We start from the raw sequence: 26754 nt of genomic DNA, 5'->3' as shown, positions 1-26754 counted from the left end.
CCCTTTCCCTAGCGATGAACGAAACTGGTGCGAGGAACGATATAATACTACCCAACTGTTATTAGCTTTCATGCTTCTTTTCTTACCTAATGTCTAAAACACTCTATCGGCTGAATTGGATAATATGCTCCATGTACAAATATAGAGATGCGAGATAGGATTCATACATGCTTACGGCCTGGAATTTCAGCTGCCCTCCGTGCTGGAATGTATCAAGTGAAAAAAAAGAGTCTCGTATAAGCTGCAGTGCTACAGGAAAATGCTACCTCTCAGGCGAGTGCGAAGTTATAGGATGCTGCGTCTCTCATGATTTGTCGACACGGAACATCGGCTGAGCGGCTGAACGAGGTTGTGTGTGTATGTGTGTGTGTGTTACGTGTATGTCTTACTTATTTTATTGCCATTGGACTCCTTGCTTGTCTGACAGGTGGCTTTGGAATGTGTATAAAAGGGACTGATCATCCTGAAACGTAGAGCAAATCAAGAAGCCAATTCAATAAGAAACTGTATCAATTCGCTACTCATCTGCTTTATCAAAAGAGTACCAAGACCAGCAAAAATGAAGTTCTTTTTCGCTCTGTTCGTTGGCGTAGCTGTGGCTGCCCCTTCTCTGCAGAATCGCCAGACTGACGGCTGTGCCGTCTATGAAACCTGCTTTCACTTCCCGCTGCCATGTCCATCTGGCCATGTACGTATCAAAGCTCTTATTTAAGCTCTTACTTTGGCTTGCTAATACGATGATAGGTTTCGAAGGAAGTGGTCAGTCACCTCGCGCAGTCGTCCTTTGTGTTGTTATGATGAAAATACTGACATTTGATGAAAGAATGGATGTTACACTTGCTGTCTTGTGGATGATCAGTAAGATTGATTGAAAGCTGGATGAGCTTATTCGAACATATTCGAATTCAATTTCAGTTGGAATATAAACCAGCTATAATACAAGCCATGACAATTTATTATTTGCCAACTGAATCTTTGTCAAATCTCTCGCGCCAGGAAAACTCACAAATCGAATACATGATAGTGAGTACATGGCATCGTATCATTTAGCCAGATCTCAATATATCCCGCTTCCCACGCCATGCCTTTATCACGACAGGCCCCCATTCCCTTACAAGATACAGCATTCGGGATGGCAATCGTCCAACAGTGGCCCGCGGCTCGTTTCATCCTCATCGTCTTCGATGCTCCAATACATGTTGTGCGAGAATTCTCCCCCATATTCTTCAAAGACTTTGGCCATCAATTTCAACAGCGCTTTATCATTGCCACCCAGTGCACGCAGCGTAACCTGTAGCCTTTGATAGCTCTTCAGGCTGCATAAATCATCCGACGCGGTATCGCCGGCATATAAAAGCTCGAATGTAGTGCTGTTGCTCTTTTGAAGTTCTGCCTCGAGGTTTTCAAAATACAGTAGCATCTGTATTGTAATCCCTATATAGCAGAGGCACGAAAGCGGTCGACCACCACCGCCGATGTCACCGTAGACATCTCGGTAGAGAAACCTCAACATCCTTTCTGCCGTCATATCGTCCTTGGCGGTTTCGAAGCTGCCCTCTCCCTTTTTTGACGCCTTGTTGGTATCCTAGACCCAACGAGCACGGTCCTGCATGGAGCGCACTCCCTCAATCTGCGCTTGTCTTTCGACTCTAAGCTCGTCAAGCATTGGGCCAAGGGTCTCTACCAAGCATGATTCGCCGATGCCCGCAGCTTTAGTCCGTTTAACCAAATCCGTTTCTTCTAATCGCCAAGCGGATGTCACTGGATCACGAATACGCCTCGTCTGGCTAAGCCGAATCAGTGCCAGGGCCGACCTGGGGTCGACTTCGCTTTCCGGGATACGACTTGGATCCCAGTCCACTGATTCGTACATGGACAGAACAGATTTTTGCTTGAAAAGATGCAAAGAAGTCAGGCTTAGAAAATCACGAGCGTTGGTGATTTTTCCTACCGGTCGACGATTTGTCGCTTTTCGACTCTTGCACTTGCTAACATGAGAACGAAAAGCTTTGCCAAATCGCGAACGAAAAGCTTCGACAAAATCGCGGGTAGGAGGCTGCCCGCCGGCGAAGAAGGTATCGGATAATGCCCACCCCAGACCGCTATAGAGAGATATCTCCTGTTTGAGGTAGCCTTTTTGCACAAGCATGTTGTGCAGGTGTATGATTAGCGTTGGTTCCAGCATCCCTTCCCACAAGGCCATGGCGCTTCGATACGAAAGCTCGAGGCCTTCCACCAGGCCTGCGCCGCAGAAGAAAGGGGAATAATCCCAAGCTCCGTTGCGATTAGTTGACGCAAATCTCGAAGGGAGCAGCCCTGAAAGGCTTTGGAAAATTTTGCACTTCCCTAATGCGTCCCGGAACTCACTACCTAGCTCTGTGAGGGCTTTGAAGCAGCTCTCTGTGTATTCGAAACCTTTGCCACCGTTGCTTGAATACATATAATTCATTTTGAGACACGCTACTGATAGAAAGTATCCGTTGCCATTTTCCTCATTCAAATCTTCGCGGCCGAGAAAAATGTCCAAGTCGCGCCGTGATCGAAAGGTCTGCGCCGGCTCGCTGAGGATGTGGCCTTTCAACCAGCTAATTGCCCATCCACGAGACACCGTCCATGCGTCGATAATGCACTGAAGATAAAAAACGAGATGCGGCGGTATGTTTTGACGAAATTCTGTACCATATTTTTGCATGGCGAGCGTCGTCACTGCAGCGGCAAAGTTGGTTAGACCAAACATCCTGTGATATGACTTTAATGGACCTTGGTTGGACCAGTCCATTTGTTCCAACACGTAATTTTCCTTTTTGGCATTTTCCCCATGCATTGAAACACATGAAGTTATGTTGACAAGATCGTACAGCCAGTTAATGGTATAAGAGCGCCTCCATTTGACCCTCTCTTCTTTGGTCGCTTTCTGTAGATCCAAATCTGGATTCCAGTTGTCAATTTGGGCGAGCATACGCTTTGTGGGCTTTCCACTTCTTGTCTTCTGGTAGTCTGTTATAAAATCGACTAGGTCGTGGTAGGTATGGATGAGGAAGAGTTCTTTTTTATCCAGGATTGTTGGTGTTACAGTGGCCTTCCCAGAGCTTTCTGAACGGATGCAGCAGTACATTTCCCTGTTTGATTCTTCGCCCTCGCCGTGCATGATGGTTTGTTTGATCCTTTCAAATGATTCATAGCCCGGAAAATCAATGAATATGGTTGACTCATACTGCTTGATCATCGCTACAGCGATATTGGCGGTAGCTGCAGCCACTGCACTGTTGAGGTTCCTGTAGGCTACTTTGCGCCAAATCCCTTGAAGAAACAATCGAAACTGGATCATGTCTCTTGTGAGCGCAAGTACAGCCATGGCATATTCTGAAGCATCGTCCTCTTCGATTATGCGGTAGCTCTCCAATGCAATGTCCAGAGCTCTGCCGTCTGACTGCGAAGACTTGCCATTTCGCTGGGCTTTCTTTCCTTTGACTTTCTTTTTACCTTTTCTCAACCTTCGCTTTTTTTGAGAAGGTGCAGATTCTTTGTCAGATTCTTCGCTATCAGCGTCCAAAATATCATTCTCCAAGTCTAACGCAGAGAATTTATTGGTAAACGAAAAAGAGTTGGGGTCGATTTCCTCCTCCTCATCGTTGCTTGCTTGCTTCTCTCGTTCTTGGGAAAGCCATTTTTCGCCGCCCAGGGTTTCAAACGCGCTTGTGAGAGCATCAATGAAATACTTGTGGGTCGAATTACGTTTCTCTAGCTCTTCGCTGGGGTTCAATTCTGCTAGCTGTTGAAACCGAGAGTAGTACGTATGTCGTAACTTGATGACGGACAGAAACAAGTGGTAGATCGTAGATGGGATGTCGGGATGATATTTTGCAATGAGTTCTGACATCGGAACGAGGTCAGAAACAGTGATCTGACCTGTGGCATTGACCTCTAATGCAACATTGTGTCCAGAATTGTTTAGATTCTCGATGATGGGATTTGAAGTCTTGATCATCCAGTACAGCAGAAGACTGGTGTCTCGCTTGTACGAGACATAGGAGTTTTCAAACCGCATCGAAGGAAACGTACTAGCAGAAAACAATGTCTGCAACAATGAGCTTTAAAAATGTATGACGTGAAATTTTAGAGATGAGGGATAGAAGAAAAGGCGTGTATTTTTGTGACAGAAGCTGATAACAAGAGCTCGAGTTCACTTTGAGTGCAGCCCCTTATCACGTGCGTGTCAACACTGCCAGCTGGCACAGCGCCCAGCACTGGCAAATAAAGAGAATAGAACCAAAAACAACAGAATACCTGTAACGAGTTTATGGGATATTCGCAAGCAGACTTGTTTACGTTTGGCTGTTTCGATAGCATAGCAAGAAAAGACATCGTTTCTAACCTACGCTTTTCTATCTGCTATCCCTAGGCTATCTTTAAAAGACAAAACTATAATCAGAGCCCACCCTTGGCCTTTAAGTCTTCATGAATCTTCTTTTGCTTCTCCCATGCCTTCTTAAGGTTCTTAAGCTGGCTCTTGGGCACCTCGCTTCCATCCTTCAGCTTGGTAGGGATACCCTGCTCGTCCCAGGCACTGTAGCGCTCATCATTCTTAAACAGATCCTCAGGGGGAACCTTTGCCTTTTCTCTAGCTTCTTGATCTGCCTTTTCCTTGGCAAGTCTTGCTTCTTCCTTCTTCTTCGCCTTCTCAGCTTCTCGGGCAATCTTCTCTTCCCGAGCAGCGATAAGCTCTGCAGCAGGAACAAATTTGATGAGAGATGGCTGGTTATCGGGCCGGTCGTCAAGGTATACGCCGAGGTTGGTCAGGTCTTGATCACGGATTCGATCGGTGATTTGCAAGATAGCCTTCTTGGTTTGCGGATCGTAAGTGGAGACTGTGCGACGGAGCTCATCACGGATTTGAGATACCACTCTTAAGTAAGGCAGCGATAGTCTCTCAATATCACGAGAGCCTCCCTGAGCCAGAGCTTGGAACTCTGATGTAGGATCCTTGGCAAGAAGCGCCGAGACGGTCTCGTTGGAAAGCGAAAGGGCCGCGATGTCTGACTTGACCTGCTCGAGTACAGCAACATAGGGCTTGACGGCAGTCTCAGGGTCTGTATTCTCGGAAATAACAGACGCCCAGCCAAGGCCTTCGTAGGGAGGTTGAGCATTAGGATCGAGACCAAAGATGCCAACCAACTTTGTAATCCAGCGTGCAATAGCCTCGACCTCAGCGAGATCTGCGTCTTTGTTGTCTTTCAGGTAGCTGTTAGTGGTATTGACCAGCTTCAGGATGACAAGCATTGCTCGCGGGGTATCAATTGAGTTTGTGAGCGCCGCCTCTACCTCCTTCTTGGCCTGCTCAAGCTCGGCCAAGAGACCGGTGGCAGGCTTGTCTGAGCTGATATTCAGAGCTTTCACGCCGCTCTCGATGCCTGCCTCGGCCAACCACGACTTTGTGTTTGTGAAAAAGTTCTGCATCAGGCATGGTTAGTGGTTAGAACTTATCAACTGTGAAGTGGTAATTTGTACTTACGCTGATCGTCGACTCCCAGTTATCAGCCTGAGCTCTCATATCTGGTGAGATTTCAACGCCGTCATTCCACTTGCCCATCAGGAACACAATACGCATGCTTCGCGATGTATAGCTAGTAGCCAATGCGTCTTCGATGGTCTGGAAGTTCTTCAAAGACTTGGACATTTTTGATCCAGAAATGGAGAGATGGCCCATGTGAAGGAAGTACCTCACCCAGGTGTGCTCGCCTTTGCCGTGTTCGCAGAAGTAAGCCTCGCTCTGTGCCAGCTCATTGTCGTGATGAGGGAAAGCAAGATCAATGCCACCAGAGTGAATGTCCATCTGTGAGCCCAGGATATCAGACGCCATCACGGAGCACTCAATGTGCCAGCCCGGTCTGCCATCACCCCATTTGCTGGGCCAGAATGGCTCTCCAGCCTTGGACTTTTTCCAGAGAGCAAAATCGCCTGCGCCCTTTTTGCCTCCCAGGTTCTTGGACAGAGACCCCTCTCCCTCCTCTTGAAGAGCTTTATCATTCTTGCTTTCCGGTCGTAGTCGCGCATAAGAGTTGCCAGCCTTCTCAAAAGCACCAATGTCGAAGTAGACTGATCCCTCAGACTCATATGCAAATCCCTTGTCCACAATCGTCTCGACAAACTTTGCAATCTGTGGGACATATTCGGTCACTCGTGTAATATGATCCGGCCTGAGGACATTGAGCGCATCCATGTCAGCCATGAATAGGTCCTCCATGCTCTTCGTCAGGTCTGTGAACATGGTCTGGTCCCTTGTATCAACGGTTTCCTTGTAGAGAGAGTCGAGGTAAGGGAGGAAGATCTCGTCAGCTCCGGGGAAGATGGAGCCAGTCTTGAGAGCATTCGCCGCCGCATCCATGTTGCTGATGTGCATCTTGATCTTAGCTTCGGCATCGCTTGCCTTTCCTTCACCAGTTAAGGTGCCTCCAGCAAGGACCTTGCCGTATGCTGCGTCTCGTTGAGTAGTGTAAGTCGTCTCGTCCAAGTCGTTTCCATTCTCCACCAGCAATGGCAAGCTGCTAGCTGCATAAGCTTTGAAGGCCGTACGTGTCAGCTTTGCGAGCTCTTCCTGGGAGTAGCTCTTGTTCTTTTCGATCTCGAGCAATCGCTGTCGTCGAGCCTTGATGATGATCTGCCAGATGGTAAGCTTTGCGCAAGGCATTTATACTCCAAAGTCGTTTCTTCGCACCTTGTCGTCAATATCTGTAATGTTCATGACAAAGTTAAGCTTGAAGCCAAAGTAATGCGTCAGAATGCGCCGAATGATATCGGTAGACACATAGTTGCGCGCATGTCCCAGATGGCTCTTGTCGTACACAGTCGGACCGCAGGCGTACCAGGACACCTCGCCCGATCTGATTGGCACAAAAGGCACCGGCACACCGGGCTTCAGCGAGTTATGGAGCTTGAGCGACTCCATGGCAGAGAACGAGTATCTTCGATAGACGTGGCTTTTTGCGACGGCGCAGAATTGGAGTCGAGGTCGAGGTTGAGGTCGATATCGGGACACGACGCGGAGGAGATTCATTCAGAGTGGCCACAAGTTGATTTAAAAAGAGCGCAGGGAATACGAGGGTATCACCGAGGCGACAAGGTGAGTCAGACCCAAGCATGCAGTATGCACTCGAAGGTTTGGAGATGCAGTAGTCGTTGCAGTGACTCTTCAAGTCTCACAGACCCTTGCAGAAATGCCCCTCCCTCGTCTCGAAGAATAGAGCATCAATAGCATTATTTTTTAGCGTGCTTGGTGCCCTGAGCCCGCTAAGCCCCTCACTATAATCGCCCCTAGCCAGGTGATTTGCAGCTTTCAGCCGCGAAAAGGGCGGGGCACGGCGCTGTTCCGCTGCGGAAATCCAACTGCCGCCAGCCATCACAAGTGCTTGCTCGCGTGGAATTTTTTTTCTTGATAAGAGGATAAGCGGTTGGCTGGTTTACACTGCGCCGACAAGCTTCGCTTCCGCCAAACCAGTTCGCGATTCTTCCCGTGGCTTTCAATTCAACAAATACGACTTAATCATGACAAAACCGTCGACTTTTCTAGTGCCCGGCGAGAAAACGTCTGCCGGGACACTCGCCATTATCAGCTTATCGCGCGACAACTTTCTGCCACTGACTTTGGAGAAGTCGACCGGCGCAGTCGATGGATACCTCGAGGGTGCAACATTGAATACACGCTTCGGCTCCTATCCTCACTCAACACTGCTTGATGTGCCCTGGGGATCCCAAGTCAGGGCGTCAGAGGTCGACACGGGCTCCCGAGGCAAGAAGCGGAGAAGAGATGCTACAGACGAAGACACACCGATAGCCAGCCAAGACGACGACGAAGACTCCGCCGCTGCCAATGCGCCGGTCAAGAAGGCTGTTACAGCGCCAAGTGGCTTCATCTATATCTTACGGCCTACCCCCGAGCTCTGGACGACTAGCTTACCGCATAGAACACAAGTTGTATACACACCCGATTACAGCTATATCCTCCACAGGATACGAGCTCGACCTGGAACTAGGATTATTGAGGCCGGTGCTGGGAGTGGAAGTTTCACTCACGCATCTGTGAGAGCGGTCTACAATGGATACCCGCGAGACGCGACCGATACGAAAGGAAAGGTTTTCAGTTTCGAGTTTAACGAATCGCGATATCACAAGATGCAAGCGGAAATTGGAGAGCATGGGCTCGACGGCCTTGTCCAACTTACACATCGCAATGTATACAACGACGGCTTTCTTGTCGATGACAAATCACCGAAGGCAACTGCCGTGTTCCTGGATGTGCCTGCGCCCTGGGAAGCGGTACATCATCTTTCAAGGAGAAAAGTGCAGAAGGGGGGCGAAGAAGCTGAAGAGGACAGCAATTGGGTATCGCCACTGGATCCTAAGCAGAGTGTGCACATCTGCACCTTTTCACCGTGCATTGAGCAAGTTGATCGAACAGTCACAGAGTTGAGAACACTGGGCTGGGTTGACGTGGATATGGTGGAGATTTCGAACCAGAAGATCAACATATCAAGAGAGCGCGTTGGCGTGAACTTTCCTTCAGAGAGGGGATTCAATTCATCTCCTGCAGACGTTGCAGAGGCTATCACAAAGCTCAAGAGTCTCGCTGAGAGGAATAACGAGACAAATAGAGTCCGGGCCTTACAATCAGGAACTGAAGGGCTTGATAGCGAAATGGATGTCGATTCCACTCCCAGTCGCGATAACCGGCCCTTGAATGACTCAAACGGAACCGCTGGTGATACGGAGAGGCTATTCATGCAGGGGCGACTTGTTCACAGGCCAGAAAGCGATCTCAAGACTCATACGTCGTACCTGGTTTTTGCCGTTCTGCCATGTGAATGGACCGAAGAAGATGAGGCCGCGGCTATGGCTAAATGGCCCTGCGGAAACGAGAAGAAGACGATTGGAAACCTGGACAAGCAGGCACGGAAGGAGGAGAAGAGGAAGATGCTCGAAGGAAAGGCCAAGTCTAAGAAGCAGAAAAAGGCGAATGATACCCGGACTTCGCAAGTTGTGGTGTCTGCCATGGCGACGCCAACTGACACTGCGTAATTTTGAGCTTAATTAGCTATAATCTTGAATAAAATGGTTCCATGGCGTTATGAGCGCTACAGTCTGTATTGATGATTGAATTTTTGACCCTGATTAAGTGTTGTACTCTTGTAATGATCTCATCTCATATCTCGAGTTGATGCACTTATACGCGGAGTTTCTTCGGCAAACTAGGTAGCTCTACCTGCGCAAGAGTGGCTGCGCTGCCCCGGAAAGCGGATAAACGATTGGCCATCACAAGCAACCTCCAACCTCACCAGCCCGCTATCGTAGGCTGCTAGGTCCTCGAAAGGTCAATTTTCCAACCAGAGCTTCTGATCGCGACATTCCCTTGCGCGCCGCAGCAGATTTTCACAATGACTTCCACCATTGGTATTCCGATCAAGCTCCTCAATGAGGCTCAGGTGCGTTTTGAGCTTCCGGAGTTTTCTTACTCTCTTAGCTTGTCCATTGGATTGGAGGTGCTAATGGATAACTGCTGTAGGGTCACATCATCACCCTCGAGATCACATCGGGGCAGACCTACCGCGGAAAGCTCCTTGAAGGTAATGAACCCCCCCCAGAATCATCTAACGCAGGATCATCAAAGCAAACCATAAGAATTGGCCTGATGCGAAACTGAAAACTAACAATCGCCTAAACTGCAGCCGAGGACAACATGAACGTCCAGCTCAAGGACATCACCGTCACCGCCCGCGACGGCCGCGTCTCCCATCTCGACCAGGTCTACATCCGAGGATCTCACGTCCGCTTCTTCATTGTCCCCGACATGCTTCGAAACGCGCCCATGTTCCGCAGCCGCAACGTACGCGGTCGGGGTGTTGGTCTGGCCAGAGGTCGTGCGACAGTCAGCCGTGCTCGTGCCAGCGGTGGCCGTGGCCGGTAGAAGAAAAAAAAAAAAAAGCCTAATCACTTTAAGAGGAAGCAATGGGAGGGAGATAAACATGGGCTTGGCGTTCAGGATTCACGGGGATTTTTTTTTCAATCGTGCTGTTTTCTATATGGAGAGAGAAGAAGAAAAAGAAAGATATATGGCTATTTGGCGTGTGTGTGTATGTGTGCTGAGAGCGACAAGAGATACCATGGCAAATTGGGTAGTTGGATTGGCAAATCTGGAAATGTAAAGGAGAAAAAGGAGGTGTGGGCTGCGCGAAGCTCAAACTCTTGAAATTTTTCGTTCTCTAGACTAATAGGCATCTAGATATACATACAAATGTCATCGCACTCTCGATTTTTGCTTTTCCATGCCTACATACTCATACAAAAGTCTAATTCCCTACCCATAGTCGTACAATATGCCATTATTTCTTCATCTATTTTAGCCGTGCCAGCGCGTCTTCCGCCTGAGCTACCAGTTCACCAGCCTGTTCTAGCTCCTTGATTCTCTGAGCTGAGAGCTTGTTTTGCTGGACCCCATCGAGGACCTCGGCAGCGCTCTCTTCCGCGCCTCTTATAGCCTTGCGGCCTTCTTCGCGGACCTCGCCCTCCCAAAACTCGCGAGCAGTCTCCCACTTCTTCTGCATTCGGCCAAGGCTGTATACGACACCGAGGGCCGCCACAGCGCCGGCTTCAAATATCGTCGATGAGAATGACGAGACGTAAAGCAGAGCGGCCAGACACGAGGTGACGGATGATGTGGCAAGGGATTGAACAACCAATTGCTGAGCAAGCGACTGGAGAGCTGGGACCGTCTCATTCTGGATGTAGCGGCGTGTAAAGGCGATGTGTCCCGGCCACTTGGGAAGACGTGATCGAGGAGTAGTGGGAATTATCGGCTCATTCTTGCCGGAGCCGGTTGCCAGACTCTCAGAAGCGCTTTCACGGGAAGACGTAGGCTGTGGATATTGCCCAGCTTCCCCCAAGAGCTGAGCAATCCGTCCCGTGAGATAGACAAGTTCCTGCTCGGAAGTAGGGAGAAAGCGCTGGCTCAAGATCTCGTTTGTCAACATTGCAACATCATCCACGCGCCAAAACAGCTTCCACCACCCCAACTTTTGCCAGCGCCGCCCGTTGAAAGCCAAGTCAAGCTGTTCTTGCAGCTCTGCGTGTGCCAGCTGAGCCCACTTTGCAAGTCTCTCGTTCATGGCGCGCATTTCTGGGCTGGCCATTGAGGCTGATAACTCGCGCGACACTCTTCTGCTCGTTGATTCGGTCTCGATTGCAGAAAGGGCGCTTTGTAAAACTGACGCGATGAGTCTTCGCACTGCGGGTTTGGTTGCTTCATCGTCGGCGGCCTTGAGACCGGCCTTCAGCCATGCGACTAGCACGTTCAGATTGCTTGCAGACCAATTATGCTCGTACTTCATAGCATTCTGGGGCCCTTGGCGGAACAAACGGACGGCTTCTTCTGCTAAAGCCGTATCGATTACTGTGAAATTAGCTCCCAGTTGTTCCTTTGAGAGCCCCTTCAAATCAACCGCAGCTGTGATGGCGTCGCAGCTATCAAGTATCGGCAGTCCGGCGATTCCAACAGCTCCCGTCAGTCCATCGGCCACCAAAATCGCTTGGTGAACGGGAGCGTTCAAGGGAGCAGTGTGTTTATCAGCCGAATCAACATCAATCATGGGAACCAGAACAGCCTGCTCAAGCGACTGAACTGTAGTTGGACTTGATCCGTTGACAGGCACTTCCGCATCCATCAGAAGGAGCTCCAAGTTCAGCCCATTGAGTTCTGCAGAAGAGACTTCCAAAACGTCTGGCAAGTTGTCATTAGGTAGCTCCAAGCGAGTGACATTTCCACGGCTCGGTCCAACTCGAATGATTAACGGCTTGCTGGTGTCATGCTCGTCCAATCTCTTTTCCCATTCCTGCTCATCAACCAAGGGGTCCACAAGGAGTGCTTTTAGAACCTTTCGCGCAGCATCTCTGCCCTCGGAGCCATTGGCAATTCCTAGAACGGCAACTCTGATGGCTTCCTGGCCAGGCGATTGTCGCAATCCTTGAAGCGCCAATTGTAGCCTGGAGAGGTCTACGAGATCCGGGATTTTCGTTTGGAGCTGCACCAAGGTCTGCTCAAGCTCAAATCGGGCATTTGACGAGGCGCGCACCGCTGCCGCTGAAGTTGACTGCCACCTCTGAGATTTCGGCCTCAGTCTTGATCGAATCTTGGCGGCTCGCGGTGCTGGAGAGTGAGAGCAGAAAGGGCATATTGATGAGAGGACGGGCGCCCGCGACCCTGTCAATAGGCGGAGGTGCCCATTCCGCGACACTAGAGATCGTTTGGATGCCATCGCCGCAGCGATGTTCCAGAGTGGCTTGAGATTTCGAAGCTCATGAGCTCAGTGAAGCCATTGTTGAGCTTGATTCGGCAAAGTTGCGGCAAAACTCGGAATCAACTTGTTGAAGCGGGGCCGCTGTGAGCAAGCGCCTCTCAGAAGTACGTCTTATATCGCCGATATCAGGATATGCAGATATACTCTCCTTATTTTGATGATAATGTTTATCTTGGATATTTCTCAAAGAATGAAAATCTTCATATGGTACAGATTCCAATTAAAGCGTGTCTGATAGCGTGCAGACCTTCTGTCTGGGTTCTTATATTCCCAGCGTGCCACTATATGAGAATGAAGAATATAATACACTCTCTAGACTTATATGAAATCTGAAATAATCTCAATCTCAATCATGTGAAAATGAGTCCCAAAGAATACATGTAGACATTTATCCACTGCATGCGCTCATCGTATTTCAATTACAAGACGGCACCAGCACTCAATTCCAACATGCGCCAACAGGCTCCATCCTTATCGATAAGCCAAACGCCAAAAAATTTGGGCTCTCTCTCTCTCTAAGCGCTCCGCCAGCGGTGTCCAAAGCCCGAAGATATACATCCAATATCCAAAAAACCTCTTCTTCTTCACCACATCAATTCAAACTCCATTCCTCACAGCACAGAAAATGGGTCGCGAACTCCAAAAGAGAAAGCGCCGCTCCGGCCGCGCCCCCGTCCGCCAATCCAACACCACAAAGAAGATTCTCAATCCTCGTGGCAACTCTGTCATTGCTAAGAACTGGTACGGCGAAAGAACAAAAAAAAAACCCTCCATTTCTGCGCAAAACTAACTCCTCAATATAGGGACAAGAAAGAAACACTAGCACAAAACTACCGCCGTCTAGGCCTCCTCGCCCGCTTAAAAACACCCACCGGCGGCACCGAAAAGCTCCTCAAAAAATCATCCTCAAAAGACCAAGTCGCAACCGCCGCTGCCGCTGCTAAATCAGACCCCTTTGCCATCTCATCCATTACCGAACTGGGCGCCCTCTCCGAAGCAAAAGTCGAGCGCGACTCCGAGGGCAACATTGTCCGCGTAATCAGCCGCAAGGCCAACCCGCTAAACGACCCGCTCAACGAGGTTGATACAGACTCCGAGGCTGAAGACGAGTACGCCAATGCCGAAGAATGGGGCGGCATCAATGACGACGGAGTTGGCACGACGGATGTGGTCAAGTCGCTCATCGAAGAGGCCAAGAACCCGGCCGCGCCCAAGATCAGATACCAGAGCGAAGGCGAGAGGGAGTGGCTGGAGAAGCTGGTGGCCAAGCATGGGGACGACACGAGGGCGATGGCGAGAGATCTGAAGCTCAACCCGATGCAGCAGACGGCGTCTGATATTGCGAAGCGACTTAAGAAGCTCAAGGCTTGAGCGTGGGGAGAAAATGGTGCGAGTGACTAATTACATGCATGTGGTTTCCTCTTCTTTAGAGTGCAAATTGGGGTCATAGAGACGGCTGCATTTTTCTACTTAAAATCACGGCGTTTAGGAGGGCAAACTGTTTGAATATCAAAGACGCAAGTACAGCTTTTATCAGTGTCGAGATAGAATCGCATTGCTATGGTCTTAATCTATCTTCTTTATTCTTGTTTAAATAAGGAATGAATCAGGAGCAGTGGAAAAGAAAAGAAAAATCCATCAAGCCGCATTCCGTGTGCTAAAAAGAGTCCGGCCATTCTATATACACCTGGTATCTCATCAACGTTCATCATGTTGTTAGATGCTCACACAAAGAAATAAAAAATCGGGATGCCGTCAACGCCGTAGACATAAATCTACCCAAGCAAATATAAGCATCCAGGCCACCAAGAGATCCCCCCCCAAGGTTTATGTTATTTGATTGTCCAAATCATTGATAGTGCCCGCTACCATCATCATATCTTTGTCTTTGTGTGTGTGTGTGTGCTTGCATCATATGCTTTCGCTCAATCTCCCTTCCCCTTTCAAGACTCTATCCGATCGTAGTGACCAGTGGGGAACTGCACTGGGCCATCAGCATAAGTGTCTGCATGGTTGCCGCTGTAAGGGCCGGGCGACGGTGTCTTGTGGGCGCTGATATCGGTACCGAGAGCGCTTCCATGGTATTCAGTTTCACTGTCGAAAAGGGGGGTGCTGTTGGTTCGTGGCGGCAGGGCACCGTAGCGGCTTGGGTCGTCAAAGTCATCGGGGTTGTAAGGGGTGTTGTCGCCGTAGCGGCTGTTCATGCTTGTGGTGTGGTCGTCGTAAGAGCTCGGAGCATCGTGGTCGTCCATGTTGACTCGCTCGTAAGCCTCTTCATCATGGGGCGCCATGGAGAATGCAGCCTTATCGGGATCAATGTTCTCGCTGCCGCTGATTTTGCGACTATCATAGCCTGGTAAAGTGCCATGGAAGTTGTAGTACTGCAGGGTGTATGCACTAAGGAATGTAGTGCCTATCCATAGAAGACTATGAAACACATGTTGAGTTAGTTTGCTGCTATCAACACCAGCAAGGAGACTACGTATCGAGAAGTATACATACGTAACAAAGACGCCGACGGCAACAATGGCCTTGCTAATGCCACAGCTGCCACCGCAAGCGCCAGAGCTGTTGTACGCGGCCTGGGTCGAGAAGGCAGAGATCCAGATGATGATGAAGAGACCATCGACGGCAAGCATAATATACGGGTTGGCGAATCTGCGAGTGCGGCCGAATCGAGGAGTCATGACAAGGTAAATCCAAGCTGGGATGGAAATGAAGCACTAGAAACAACAAAGCGTCAGCCAAAACCCATAAGCTCATGTTTGTTCCACAAGCCCCCTCAGCTCTCTGGGACACAAAGCTTACCACTGCGAAAGTCCATCCATTTGTTCCCAGAATCCTGGACGTGTCGCCGCGGAAAACGGCAATCTCCAGACACCACGCCAGAAAGGCCAAGATGATCTGGAACGAATGGACACTCAGCTTCAGATTCGGTAGAATCTGGGGGTCAATCTCGAAGAGCGCCATGGCGGCGGCAGCCAACTAGCGTTAGGAGAGAGAAGTCGTTGACGGTGGAGGGGCTAGGTAGGGTATTCAACGAAATGAGGAAGAGCGGTGGTGATGCTCCAGACGAAGCTTTTGCAAAAAAAGCCAAATACCGTATGTGTCAGAAGTAAGAAAAGGAAGATGTCGCAGCTTCGGTTTTCTAGCTGCCTGCCAAGGGACCTGTGGAATGGGCAAAAGGTTGTTCGTTTCGAGCGTCGAGTTTGAAGCTAAGAGGAAACTGAGGCTGGGGCTCCGTTTTTTGGGCTGTCAGCGGGTTACCTAGGGCCGTAAGCTGAGACTTGTGCGAGTCTGGGCCTGATTCGTCGACCGCCTTTAAACAAAGAGACCTTTATGCGCGGGTATGCGAGACAAAAAAACGGGAAGTAGGAAAGAAGGAAGAAGAGAAAACGAAAAGTAGGGGGAGAGGGGCGGGAGCGAAACAAATACAAGCACTAAAATAAGTCTCGCAATCAGGACGCAGAATCGTCAAAATACTGTTATTGTCAGGTTGTTTACGGCAAGGCGAACAGAGCAGCAAGCGCCGGGTTCCGGGCAGACGCTGGTGGATGGAGGGGCGCCCGGCATTGACTGGCGCTGGACGGGAGCCACGCGTTGCGCTCATGGCAACCAGCCCGGGTCCAAGCCACAGCCACAGCCCATGGGCCATGGATGGATTGACGGCTTATTCTGCTTAGCGGGCGCGGGTAGGCGTTATTCAAGGCGCTGCGCCACCTTTCGGCCCGCCGAGACTTTTTACCGGGGCCAATGCCTGGGCTGCAAAACCGGGCAGCTGAAGAGGATCGATGACAGATACAGAGCATTACGTAGGTATTGCTGTAGAGCACGATACTGTGCAGTGAATTATGGATCTGGTAGCGGTTGTTGAACGATGGGTTTAACGGCGTGCTTGATTTGGAAGAGACGGTTGTTTAATGAAGTCAGGTGAATACGGAGGCGCACTTCGTATTATTGTCACCGCGTCAAGGGATGGCTGATTCACTTTGATTGCTGCCCATTTACCGACCCGATTTCGCTAAAGTAAAAGAGAAACCAGGAGAATCAAATTGAAAGCACAGAATATGCGATGGCGGGAAAAATGCCTGCTGCGGGTCTCGGCAGCATGTCCCGGAGCCCGGTAAATGGATCAATGTTTTGTCACTGATTGATGTTGGCTATAACCATTTAGACTGCGAGTGTCTTACATTAACACCAAAAATAACTGCATCCTGACGAGCCGGTTATTAGCACTTTGCATGAAACACCTTTTCGAGATCTGGTCTGATGCGATACATTGTCTCTTCTCCTTCTTCTCTTAATACTATTTAATACCTCGTTGTTCGTACTGCCGGTAATTACACTCTGTATCAATATTAGCATCCTATTCCGGTAGGTACCGGGTTTGCGGTTGATACGAAACACGAATTGCAACGCCGAGGTCTCCTCCATCCAGCACCCAGGCAAAATTGTCTCGTCCTTGGATGGTCTAGCCTTACATCTTGAAAGTCCCAAAACGTATTATTATCCTGGCCCCTTTTGTTTCCGGCGCTTCTTCATTACATGTCTTCATCTCATTCCGGCGGCGTTGTCATGTCTGTCATAGACTCCTTTTTTATCCAGCCTTCGGCCTCCAGCTGCTCCCGCACAAGCTTCATTGTCTCCGTCTCAAGACAAAGCCAAGCTAACTGCCGAGTCTGGCAATGTGCGGTATTCGACGCTTTGAAGTGCGATAGTAGAATAATCTTGCCTTCCTCCAAATCGTCCGCGCATGGCAAAATCCGTATGAACTGACGCGTATCAGTAAATGGAATGCCCGTAGTCTTGCAGCCGCTCCGATAAAAGTCGGTCCAGTCCTCAAACGTCGTCCCAGTTCTGCTCCGGTCGAGGCGTCGTTCACACGCTGCCAAGTCTTCTTCTATGCCCATTGTCTGTTTCTTGTCCATCACGTGCCGTACATATGCTTCGTTCACAGCGTCTATTGCGCGGCGGATTTCTTCGGCCGCCTGGGAAATCCACCTGATGCCGTACCCGCAACCAGAGATGTATTTTTGATAGTAGCTGTTTCTGTAAGGAGCGGCAGTAGTGGCCAGGTCGGCGACACCCAAGACCGAGGCCGTGGCTACAGTAGGCATCGTGATATTTCCAAATAACGACCCGCATCTGCGTTTGGGTGGGATGGACCCCCCCTGGCACCAAAATATTCATTCTTACTTGATCAGGCGGCTGTACCTTGCCTAACAAGCGCCGAGCGTTGGTGATGGCAGCCCATAGAATGGCAGCCATGACGTCGTTGTCTTTGACGGCGTCGAGTGAATTATTGCCGCAGTGGAAGTAATACTTGCGAAGATTTCGGATAAAGGCTAGAACTGCATGCAGCTGGAACTCAATGACCCGACTGACCAGCTGATTGCTTGTCGTGCGCAGGGCTGTGGATTCCTTGCTTCGCTGATAAAATAAGAACAGATCTGGGGAATCCATGATACAACCAAAGCGCAATCGAGCACTATAATATTGTGTACTGTGTCCGCTCCCAAAAGGCCAGCTTGGGTCGACCATTGAGGAAAGAAAAAGTTCGATCAACGTGTTATCAAAAATAACTTCGTAAAAAGAAAATCCCAGAACCAGCAGATTCTCGAAAAATGCAATCTTCAATAACACCGGTGGTACACCGGCTTCTGGCGTCCGGTCCGCCGGAAAGAAAATTCCACTCAAGTTCTCGTTTATGTCCTCCAAGACTAATTCATCGCTCAACGTATATTCGATATCGATGAGGTCACCTCGCTGCCTTGCGGGCACGCTTGGCACCGAAACCAGGGCAGTGAGCCGTCCGTCGTTTTCTCCGTAGGTTACGCTGCCACCCAGTATTGGGCACAGTGCTACGGCCTTGGAAAATGTTCCTTCGAGATACTCTTGAATCGATAGAATCCGCTTCTGTCTGAGCTCTCCTGCTGAACCCTCTAATGGAATGACAACGGCAACATGTTTGAACCTCCTGATATTTTCGGCCTCGATAGGGTTCGGCTCAAACTTGATGGTGGAAATATCGGCAGGATAGATTTCCAACTCCATGGAAGCAATAATAACAGAACCTATGATAGATTTATGTTTGTCTCAAATTGAATACTGCTGCAAATATGCAAAACTAAAAGGAAGAAGAAAAAAACGCGTCAAAATAAGCCTTACGTCTTCATATGCTACCTGTGAAGAGGAAGGGGCCTTTCTCTACAGATCACAAATATTGATGCAAGAGCTTCTTATAGTTTGATCAAAATTAAATCTTCAGCATCTACTTCTGCTAATGTATCTATTCTCGCTAGTTTTAGTACCTGGTTAAAGTAAACTGCACCTTTTATATCCTTGATAACGCCTCCCTTTTTTGGTAAGGATCCATATACCCAAGCGCTTTCACTGCAATCGCCGTGCGTGATGCTCCAATTTTAAATAACCATTGCAATAAAAAGAATATGAGAGTCATAAGTCATGGCCGGTTGACAATTAAATGTCTTTTACTTTCTTTTGTGGATGATGGCCGATTTTTATCGCCTGGAAATCGTCTCATGGAGCACGTGCTGCCTCATGAGTGAGACACAAACGAAGGCGCCAATGGACAAGCAGAGCATGGCCAGCCAGACGCTCTTGAATGCCTCCATGAATGAGCTCATCACTCCATCCTGCCATCCCTCGGGCAGATGTTTCAAGAAATTGAGATCGTCACGGATGTGTTGAATGATTTCGCCGGCATGCGGCTCGTCACCAAATCGCTGCCAGAGGCGAGAGCTGAGGATGTTTTGATAGATGGCAGAACCAACTGTTATGCCAATTGTACCGCCTAGGCTGCGGGCAAGGTCTGATCAAATTAGCACACGTCCTGCCCCTCACCTGGATATGGGTGAAAAGTAACTTACAGGTTGCTGATGTGATGACAGCCTGCTGTGAGTGATCAACAGCCGCAATGCACGCCAGCAGAGTCGTCGTCAGCATGGCGCCGTAGCCCCCACCCGTAAAGAAGAAGGCAATCATGGTCACCCATCCTGGAGTAGATTCGTCCTGCGTATTGAACATGCCGACTCCCAGAATAATCATCACCAAGCTGCCGATTCCCAGCTCGACATATCTGCCAGTCTTCTTCATAAAGTAGCCGGCTACCAAAGATCCGACAGAAATACCGACAGGTGAAGGCAGCATCTTTAGACCCGCACCCGTTGAAGAATCGCCACGAACCTGGAGATAGAGTGGGATGTAAAAGATGCCCTGCATAGTTACCATTGTGGAGAGAAAGTTGCACATGCAGGCCGAAAGTACTGTGCGGTCAAGGAGAAGCCTAACCGGAATGATGGGCTGCGTTGCTCTGCTTTCCCACCACAAGAAACCAGCAAATGCAGCAAAGGAGAGCGGAATGGTTGTAAGAGGCAGAGGGTGAGTCCATGGGACGATGTTTCCACCTGCGTTGACACCCAGAAGCAGAAGAACGAGGAAAGAGACGGTAAAGAAGACGCCGCCAAAGTCGATACGTGCAAGGTACGACTTTTCCGATTGCTTTGGTGGTACTCTGACGAGAATCGCTACGGCCACGGCGGAGAGGATTGCCGGAGGGACCTGGACGAGGAAGGCCAGTCTCCAGCCCAGTTTGGTGTGATCGTTCATCAGCCCGCCAAAGATACCTCCCATCATGGCTCCGGATCCATAGCAGATGTTGCCGATGCCCTGGGCGATGCCGCGGTTGCGCAGAGGGATCAAATCGGATCCCAAGAAGGTCGAGATGCTCATCAAGCCGCCGCCGCCAATGCCTGCAATGACACGGCCGAGAATCATGACGCTGGAGCTCTGAGCCAGGCCGCAGATGAGGTTTCCAGCCGCGAAGAAGATGTTGCTGAAAACCAGGCCGGGGCCACGGCCAAAGATATCCGTCAAGCGGCCAGAGATGGGCTGGCACGCAGCATTGGAGATGAGGTAGGCAGTCGCCAGCCATGACAGCAGACTGAGCGATTGAAATTCACTAGAGATGGGTGCTGAAAGCGTCGCGATAATTGTCGAATCGATCGCTCCGAGAAACACGCCCAGATAGGCGGTTCCCATGATGAGGCACAGCTTGGAGAAGGACACCTTCTCGGCAATCACCGTCGTCTCGCCTTGGTCGTCGCTATCATCGCTGTAGCTGCTGTAGTCGCTCTCGCCGCCATAGCCACTATCGTCACCCGCCAGCAGCTGCTCCGCATCGCCATCATTGCGCAGATGGCGCTTCGGCTTCGCTGCGACTGCAACCGCCCCATTGCCGCTTCTGGGAGACACAGCGTCGTAGTCAGATCCGTTGGATCTCAGCAGCGGCGTGCGCTCCGAAGCCGCGACGGCCGGGCGGCCTTTGCGAGACTCGCTTTGCTTTGCAGTCATTGTCAAGTCTCAAGTTTCAAATCTCAACAACTTGGCAACTGTAACACCTGCGAGGGAAAAAGAGCAGAAGGGCGACGGCGCAAGTCCACTTTTGTATGCGATCTGAGCAGCTCTCTGTACGGTATAGCCGTGGAAGTCTCTTTTTTTTTTTCTGTTTGCACCCCGGACGCAGCTTGATCCTCCTGCAGCAATGGTGGGCTGAGAAGTGGGAATCGTGTGGTTGACGAGTATCAGCTTAGTGAGACGGGATGGTGGCGGGGAAAGGGCAAGATATTGCATCCTGGTCTCGATGTACCATTACTCATAGAATCCTGGATTTTTAAGTGGCCGCTGTCGCTGGGGACATTGGCTACTGGCATCAAAAGCCAGGCACTTATAGCGTCTGGTAAGTGCGCCTACATGTCAACGTGCGCTAACTGCGCTATATCCATGATGCTATGGCGACATCCTCTCTATAACTTGGCGGGCTGTTCATTACATCGTGATGGAGAGAAGCACTCTTCCCATTAACACAGCATTGAGCTGCGCATGCGCTGTACTTACTCATACGCCTGTACATGTATGCTGTATGCTGTATGCTGTCAAGCTGTACCTATGCAGTGATCGTACCATCCATACAGGGATTCTTAACTACATGCATGCATGTACATGAACATTTCGCTTCTCATCATACCGAATACGCCTTGCTCGGCTTAGCAAATGCGGGCTCCTGAGTGGCTGCAGATGCTGACTTAGCAGCCATGCATCATGGCCAGCGGGAATGATGTGCTGTGGCTCAAGCGTTATAGCGCTGGATGGCTTGATGGCGCCCCCGGAACTGATCCTGGAATCTAAGATCTGGGCTTCAAAACTTCCGTGTCCGCGGCTCCAGGCCCCCCAGGCCAAAAACAAGAAAAAATTCCCGGTATTGAAACATACTGGGGCAGTTACTATCGGCAGTTGACGGGGTCAGTGCTTACTTACAAGGAGCATCAACCTGTAGCTTGTAGTATTATACAAGGGCAAGAAGCGGAATTTCGGGCCGCACTGCCAATGCCGAAGGAGAGCATTGATAAGCGGTGCATGGTTGATGATACCACTCTTCCAGGTACGTTGTATATCAGTAAGCGCTAGTCCTTGAGATCGTAATGGAAACCGTTTTTGTTTTTCGATCCTTTGATAAACATGGCAAGTGGTACGATAACCTAAAATAAGTGGAATTCAAGAAATGATGTATCCGGACTGTATGTTAGTTGGAAGAAGAAGATGATATTGGCGGCAGAATGTATCATAGTATACATGTAGACATAAGGACTATATGTATACTAGGTATTTATTATACTACCGGTATAGGGGATGCTTGCTTGGTGAGACGATACAGTCTCATTTGATGACTTGTTGCTTGTCCACCGCCTGCATGGGCAAGGTTGATTGGGTCTGGAAGCGTAAGCCGACGATCCTGCACTCGAGCTGCATAATATATGGGAAATCTCTTTCTGGCACATAGATAGGATGCAGGTGCATATGCAGACCCTTGTAGAGACCGTTGCCCGGACTTGAGGTGCTGTCCGATATGTAATGGATTGGCGACTAGATAAGAAAGTGAATAGACAAAAACTGGAGTAGTGATAAAATAGGCTGTAATGAATTGCTGATATAGCCGGTGCTTCAGCTGCTGGTTTTTGTAAATGATGCTTGAGTGGGATTGAACAAGTCATATTTGGTGGTTCGAGGTTCTCGTGTTCTCGTGTTGTCGTATTCGATCTTAGTCTGACATTTCATTACTCTAATTAGTATCTTTGCACGAACGCTTCTAACAAAGCAGGTATCACTGGTGTATACAATTTTGTAGACTTTTTATCAATTTACGAGATGCTTTTTTCCAAGCTTATTCCAGTCTTAGCTTGCGGATGGACGGGACGGGGCGGTTTTGCACAGCCCCACTGCGGACATAGCCGCTCAAGCCATCAGTAGATTTGCCACTAGGAACCCATCGTGTCTAATCTTTTCATGATCGTTGGGACGATGCCCGTTTGCCATATAATCTTGGGGATGCAAGGTACATGTATCAAAGAATGGGGGAGAAGAGACTTTGCGTATGGTATCAATGGAATTTTGAAACACGGCGGGTGTGAGAGTATATAAGGAATCTGGGGAACAATCAGGTACCTATCCGTACATGTACCCTGTTTGATGAGGTGGTCGGGAACGATGCGAGCAAGATTGTTGAGTGGCGAGAAAAGGGCGAAGCCGGTATTTTATTGACTTAAACCAACAGATGCGTTTTGATTCTGCCAATTTAATTGCATAATTTGTAGAAATAAGCTTACAGATAGAGTTTTTTATCATGATGATTGTGAGCACTTAAAGCACGATGGAGAAGAAAACATCGTATATGAAGATCTGCCGGCGCTTCAAGATAAAAATTTGATCACTCCCGCATATTGGGTTAGAAACATGGACTAGGCGATGCCGAACCCGCGTGAACCAGTCAACCGGGGTACTCAAGCGGATCGAAAGAAATCCCAACTGCGTATAAGAGTGAGCAAATCTAGCCATCGAAAGATGAGAAGCTGGCCTGGAATATTCCTTGCCAAAGTCAGGGGTGGTTCGCAGCGACCCTATATGTACCTTCTTCATATCTCATTACCATATTTCGTCTCTATGTACATTGAGCTGAATAAGAAAAAGCCAAAGTGACGACGGCGATGGCCATATATAGTTTCTATGACAAAAGGATCCGTACTGAATGTTTCATGTCCTCTAGGTTATAAGAAATGATTAGGTATGTTGGCTAGTATGGCTAAGCAGTACCTAGATATGAACCGCTGACGGCTCAGGAACTTAAAATCAACATGCCCAACGTAGAAAATCTCGCGCTGCTTGCATTTCAATAGATATGGAATTTATTACTCCGCAGAAGGAGTCTGAGTTTGTTGAACAGACGATAGTACTGCCTTAGAACATTTAAGCCTGCGCAGCTTCGCCACTTTCATCTTTGTTTTTGCCCTTGAGTGATTTATCAAAGAGAAACCCTGCAGATCAGATGAATTGTTAGCCAATCCTTCACTTTCGACAACACCTTCTGATCATCATTTAAAGAGAATACAAAATTGAAGATCCTTCGTTCTTGATCGGCGATGAACACTTGCGCGAATTGTTGGCACCAACTTCAACGTATTTCGGCTATGCTGAGCTAATACTAGCCCTCTCTGGAAGCTGCCGAACTGAAGCGAAACGCCGTTGGTTGAAACTAAGAAACTGCCAGGATCGTGGCTAGCGTAACGGTTTTAGTAGCGCCCTTGCCAAGAAGTCCTTACTTTGGACGTACCTTTGCTCTCCAGTAGGCTAAAGAATTGTGGCAAGAAATATGACTGTAAGGATGCGAGTGCAATACAAAGACAACTACTAGGTAAACAGAGAAGGAAATACTATTCAAGAAAGAACAAATGAATATACAGAGGAGAAAGATCCCATCACAAATCTGAAGCTCATGTCTCATAACTGCTGATTGCTGGCTTGTAGCTCTAATGGTTTTCAACCATGTACATGGAGGTCTAGGGCTTGCAGATACTGGTGGGCTGTTGATAACGTGGAGGTGATTTGCATGAATAGGTAGCCAGCCATTGGAAGAAAAAGCTTTGCGCGGCTCTCGCGACAGTCGTGGAGGGGTAAACGGAGTGCTGGAAGTAGAAACTCAAAGTATATCACCTAGAAATCACGATTATCCTTGACTACACTCCACACATGCGGAGACGGGCACATATTAGTTTGACAAGAAAGTGACACTCACGACGGCCAACAGACATATACATACAAACAGACACGGAGGATGTACGGATGCATACCTGCACTCCGAAGGAGCCCCTGAATTCTCCACTCGCTGGAGATGTGCAAGTATTCACTTTGGTAGGGTTTGTCGAGTCATTTAGCAAGACTAACGCCAAGATAAAATCCATTATGGCATAGTCTTGGAGATGATGGGCGATTTTTGTCACGTCTTGCAAACTTTGCGCTCCTTTATTCCAAGAATGGAAATATACATCGCATTATAGCTGGATATCTATATTTGTCATTTCAAGACTTCGCTTCCTAGGCTCCATCATTTGAGCCATCGCACAAACTAGTGCCGGCACTCCAAGCGATAGTGCTGTGAGTCGAAGGAGAGAATCACCAGCCGAAGGATGAGCAATAGCGGGTGAGGGTTGGACTTAGCGTTGCAAGGAGCAGCACGATACCTGCACAGCAGCTTGAAAGGTACACGTAACAGAAAATGATGAATTAAACGGTGTCAATAGTGCTACCATCCAACTTCTTTCTTATTCCTCTTTTACTCCTCTTTTCGTCAACCCTCTCTCAATTCTCCTCAGATATTCGAAATAATGGCTCCGAAGCAAGATGTGTTCCACCTCCATCCGTATGGATGGGAAAACGATCCCGAACGGGAGACTTTTGCCCTGTCCACCTTGGATTATCTTTCAGCCATGGCTTACAACAACTATGCGCTCTTTTTCAGAATGGACGATGCAATGAAGCCTCGAGCAGTAGAGATTCTGAAAGAGGGACTTGCGCGCACCATCAGCCAAGCGAGGCATCTCTGTTGTACAATCGAGAAAGATACAGATGTCACTGGAACTGGGTATTCCTTTGTTAAGAAAAAGGACAGCACCGTCCGTCTATTTGTGCAGTGGCTTGACGCACCTGAAGACGCTGATAAGTACCCATCCATGGATGACATTGAAAAGGCAAACTTTAGCGCAGTGCCCCTTGGCGACCTCAAGCTTTGGAGTGTCGAGCCCATGACATACGGCGAGAAGCCGGAAGCCCATCCGGATGCTAGCCCCATCGTATCTGCTTTCAAGGTCAACTTTGTCAGAGGCGGAATGGTCTTTAACATGCACCATCACCACTACTCCAACGATGCCATGGGCTGGGCTGGCTATGCGCGGCAGTTGGCTGAGAACTGCTTCGCCGCTTTCAATAACACCGCCTTTCCTACTTGGGATCCCAAGAATCTGGATCTTTCCCTTCTCGTAAAGAAGGAGCCCAGCGAGGATCAGAAGGTTGACGGGCCCCCTGCACCGGAACGCCATCCGGATCACGTCCAGGGTGTAGCCTTGCTGTTCCATCTGCCCAAAAGCAAGGCGGCCGAGCTGAAGAAGCTAGCCTCTCCCACGGACGGAACATGGATCTCAACCTATGACGCCTTCACAGCCTTTATATGGCGAGCTATTACGCGTGTCCGTGCTCCTGTATTTAACCCTGACCCGGCTTCGAAGATCTTCTTTGGCGAAGGGATCGATATGCGACGACGTTTCCGCAATCCTGCCGTTCCTCCACGAATTCGTGGCAATGTGATGTTTGCAGCTCTGTCTACTACAGCTCCAGTCGAGCAGCCAACGGTGGCCGAGCTTATTTCAGAGTGGTCCTTGTCTCGGGTGGCTCAGTACGTACGACAGATGACGGATAGCGTCACTCAAGAGAGTCTGGATAAGACGCTGGAAATGGTGGCAACTGTTCGCGACAAAACTTCTCTCAACATCCGATCAGACTCCCTGCCGCCCATGTCGGTGCTTTTCACAGACCACCGTGATGCTTACATGGCGTCGACCGACTTTGGTTTCGCGACGCCTATTACTCATCGCCATCTCACAGATCGCATTACCGAGGGCGTCATTATCGTTTACCCGCCTCGTAAACTAGATCCGGAGTCGGACGAGGGTCCAGAGTTTTCTTTCTTTTATGAGAAGAGGCTGGCGCAGACTTTGATTGAAGATTTCGAGTTTGGCAAGTATTTCGAGTATAGGGGTGTTGATGCTGAGGATGCTTCTGTTGTGGCCTCCAAGTAGTGAGACTCAGTGTGAATAAGAGGCGGATAGTTGGTACATATTTTAAGAACAATTATCCAGCAGACAATATACAATAATTAAAGCTATTGCTGCTCTTGCTGCTCTTGCTGCTACTACTTCTACTACTGCTGCTACTACTTCTACTACTGCTGCTACTACTTCTACTACTGCTGCTACTACTTCTACTACTTCTACTACTTCTACTACTT

The 26754-nt window shown here is 49.1% G+C and overlaps 10 protein-coding genes across 10 annotated transcripts; 4 read left to right on the top strand and 6 right to left on the bottom strand.

The window, feature by feature from the left end:
• Positions 1–1585: 1585 nt before the first annotated feature.
• TrAtP1_011513 (uncharacterized protein) lies at positions 1586–4048 on the bottom strand (the record flags this gene model as incomplete). The annotated part of the gene is made up of 1 exon (XM_014083248.2): positions 1586–4048. One exon carries the CDS (start codon positions 4046–4048, stop codon positions 1586–1588), a length of 2463 nt encoding a protein of 820 aa, XP_013938723.2.
• Positions 4049–4304: 256 nt separating this feature from the next.
• TrAtP1_011512 (uncharacterized protein) lies at positions 4305–7220 on the bottom strand. The gene is made up of 3 exons (XM_014084646.2): positions 6716–7220; positions 5513–6658; positions 4305–5451 (listed from the first exon to the last, which is right to left on the bottom strand). The coding sequence occupies exons 1-3, from the start codon at positions 7052–7054 to the stop codon at positions 4429–4431; spliced, it is 2508 nt and encodes an 835-aa protein (XP_013940121.2). The 5' UTR covers positions 7055–7220; the 3' UTR covers positions 4305–4428.
• A 322-nt stretch (positions 7221–7542) lies between these two features.
• On the top strand, positions 7543–9072 carry TrAtP1_011511 (uncharacterized protein; the record flags this gene model as incomplete). Its single annotated transcript, XM_014084645.2, has 1 exon — positions 7543–9072. The coding sequence occupies one exon, from the start codon at positions 7543–7545 to the stop codon at positions 9070–9072; it is 1530 nt and encodes a 509-aa protein (XP_013940120.2).
• A 269-nt stretch (positions 9073–9341) lies between these two features.
• TrAtP1_011510 (uncharacterized protein) lies at positions 9342–10289 on the top strand. Its single transcript, XM_014084644.2, has 3 exons — positions 9342–9476; positions 9557–9617; positions 9720–10289. Exons 1-3 carry the CDS (start codon positions 9429–9431, stop codon positions 9956–9958), a joined length of 348 nt encoding a protein of 115 aa, XP_013940119.2. The 5' UTR covers positions 9342–9428; the 3' UTR covers positions 9959–10289.
• On the bottom strand, positions 10290–12489 carry TrAtP1_011509 (uncharacterized protein). The gene has a single exon (XM_066115137.1). It carries the CDS (start codon positions 12300–12302, stop codon positions 10386–10388), a length of 1917 nt encoding a protein of 638 aa, XP_065971235.1. The 5' UTR covers positions 12303–12489; the 3' UTR covers positions 10290–10385.
• A 330-nt stretch (positions 12490–12819) lies between these two features.
• On the top strand, positions 12820–13950 carry TrAtP1_011508 (uncharacterized protein). Its single transcript, XM_014084642.2, has 2 exons — positions 12820–13085; positions 13148–13950. The coding sequence occupies exons 1-2, from the start codon at positions 12970–12972 to the stop codon at positions 13713–13715; spliced, it is 684 nt and encodes a 227-aa protein (XP_013940117.2). The 5' UTR covers positions 12820–12969; the 3' UTR covers positions 13716–13950.
• Positions 13951–15830, bottom strand: TrAtP1_011507 (uncharacterized protein). The gene is made up of 3 exons (XM_014084641.2): positions 15153–15830; positions 14847–15067; positions 13951–14771 (listed from the first exon to the last, which is right to left on the bottom strand). Exons 1-3 carry the CDS (start codon positions 15312–15314, stop codon positions 14288–14290), a joined length of 867 nt encoding a protein of 288 aa, XP_013940116.2. The 5' UTR covers positions 15315–15830; the 3' UTR covers positions 13951–14287.
• Positions 15831–16354: 524 nt separating this feature from the next.
• On the bottom strand, positions 16355–18420 carry TrAtP1_011506 (uncharacterized protein). The gene is made up of 2 exons (XM_066115136.1): positions 17559–18420; positions 16355–17515 (listed from the first exon to the last, which is right to left on the bottom strand). Exons 1-2 carry the CDS (start codon positions 18396–18398, stop codon positions 16901–16903), a joined length of 1455 nt encoding a protein of 484 aa, XP_065971234.1. The 5' UTR covers positions 18399–18420; the 3' UTR covers positions 16355–16900.
• A 173-nt stretch (positions 18421–18593) lies between these two features.
• Positions 18594–20991, bottom strand: TrAtP1_011505 (uncharacterized protein). Its single transcript, XM_014084639.2, has 2 exons — positions 19235–20991; positions 18594–19176 (listed from the first exon to the last, which is right to left on the bottom strand). The coding sequence occupies exons 1-2, from the start codon at positions 20715–20717 to the stop codon at positions 18866–18868; spliced, it is 1794 nt and encodes a 597-aa protein (XP_013940114.2). The 5' UTR covers positions 20718–20991; the 3' UTR covers positions 18594–18865.
• A 4087-nt stretch (positions 20992–25078) lies between these two features.
• Positions 25079–26545, top strand: TrAtP1_011504 (uncharacterized protein; the record flags this gene model as incomplete). Its single annotated transcript, XM_014084638.2, has 1 exon — positions 25079–26545. One exon carries the CDS (start codon positions 25079–25081, stop codon positions 26543–26545), a length of 1467 nt encoding a protein of 488 aa, XP_013940113.2.
• Positions 26546–26754: the final 209 nt, after the last annotated feature.

Source organism: Trichoderma atroviride, chromosome 6, assembly GCF_020647795.1.
Source record: "Trichoderma atroviride chromosome 6, complete sequence".
In the NCBI taxonomy this organism is placed as follows: domain Eukaryota; kingdom Fungi; phylum Ascomycota; class Sordariomycetes; order Hypocreales; family Hypocreaceae; genus Trichoderma; species Trichoderma atroviride.
The sequence above is the reverse complement of the archived record's forward strand: the minus strand, read 5'-3'. Positions and strand labels throughout refer to the sequence as shown.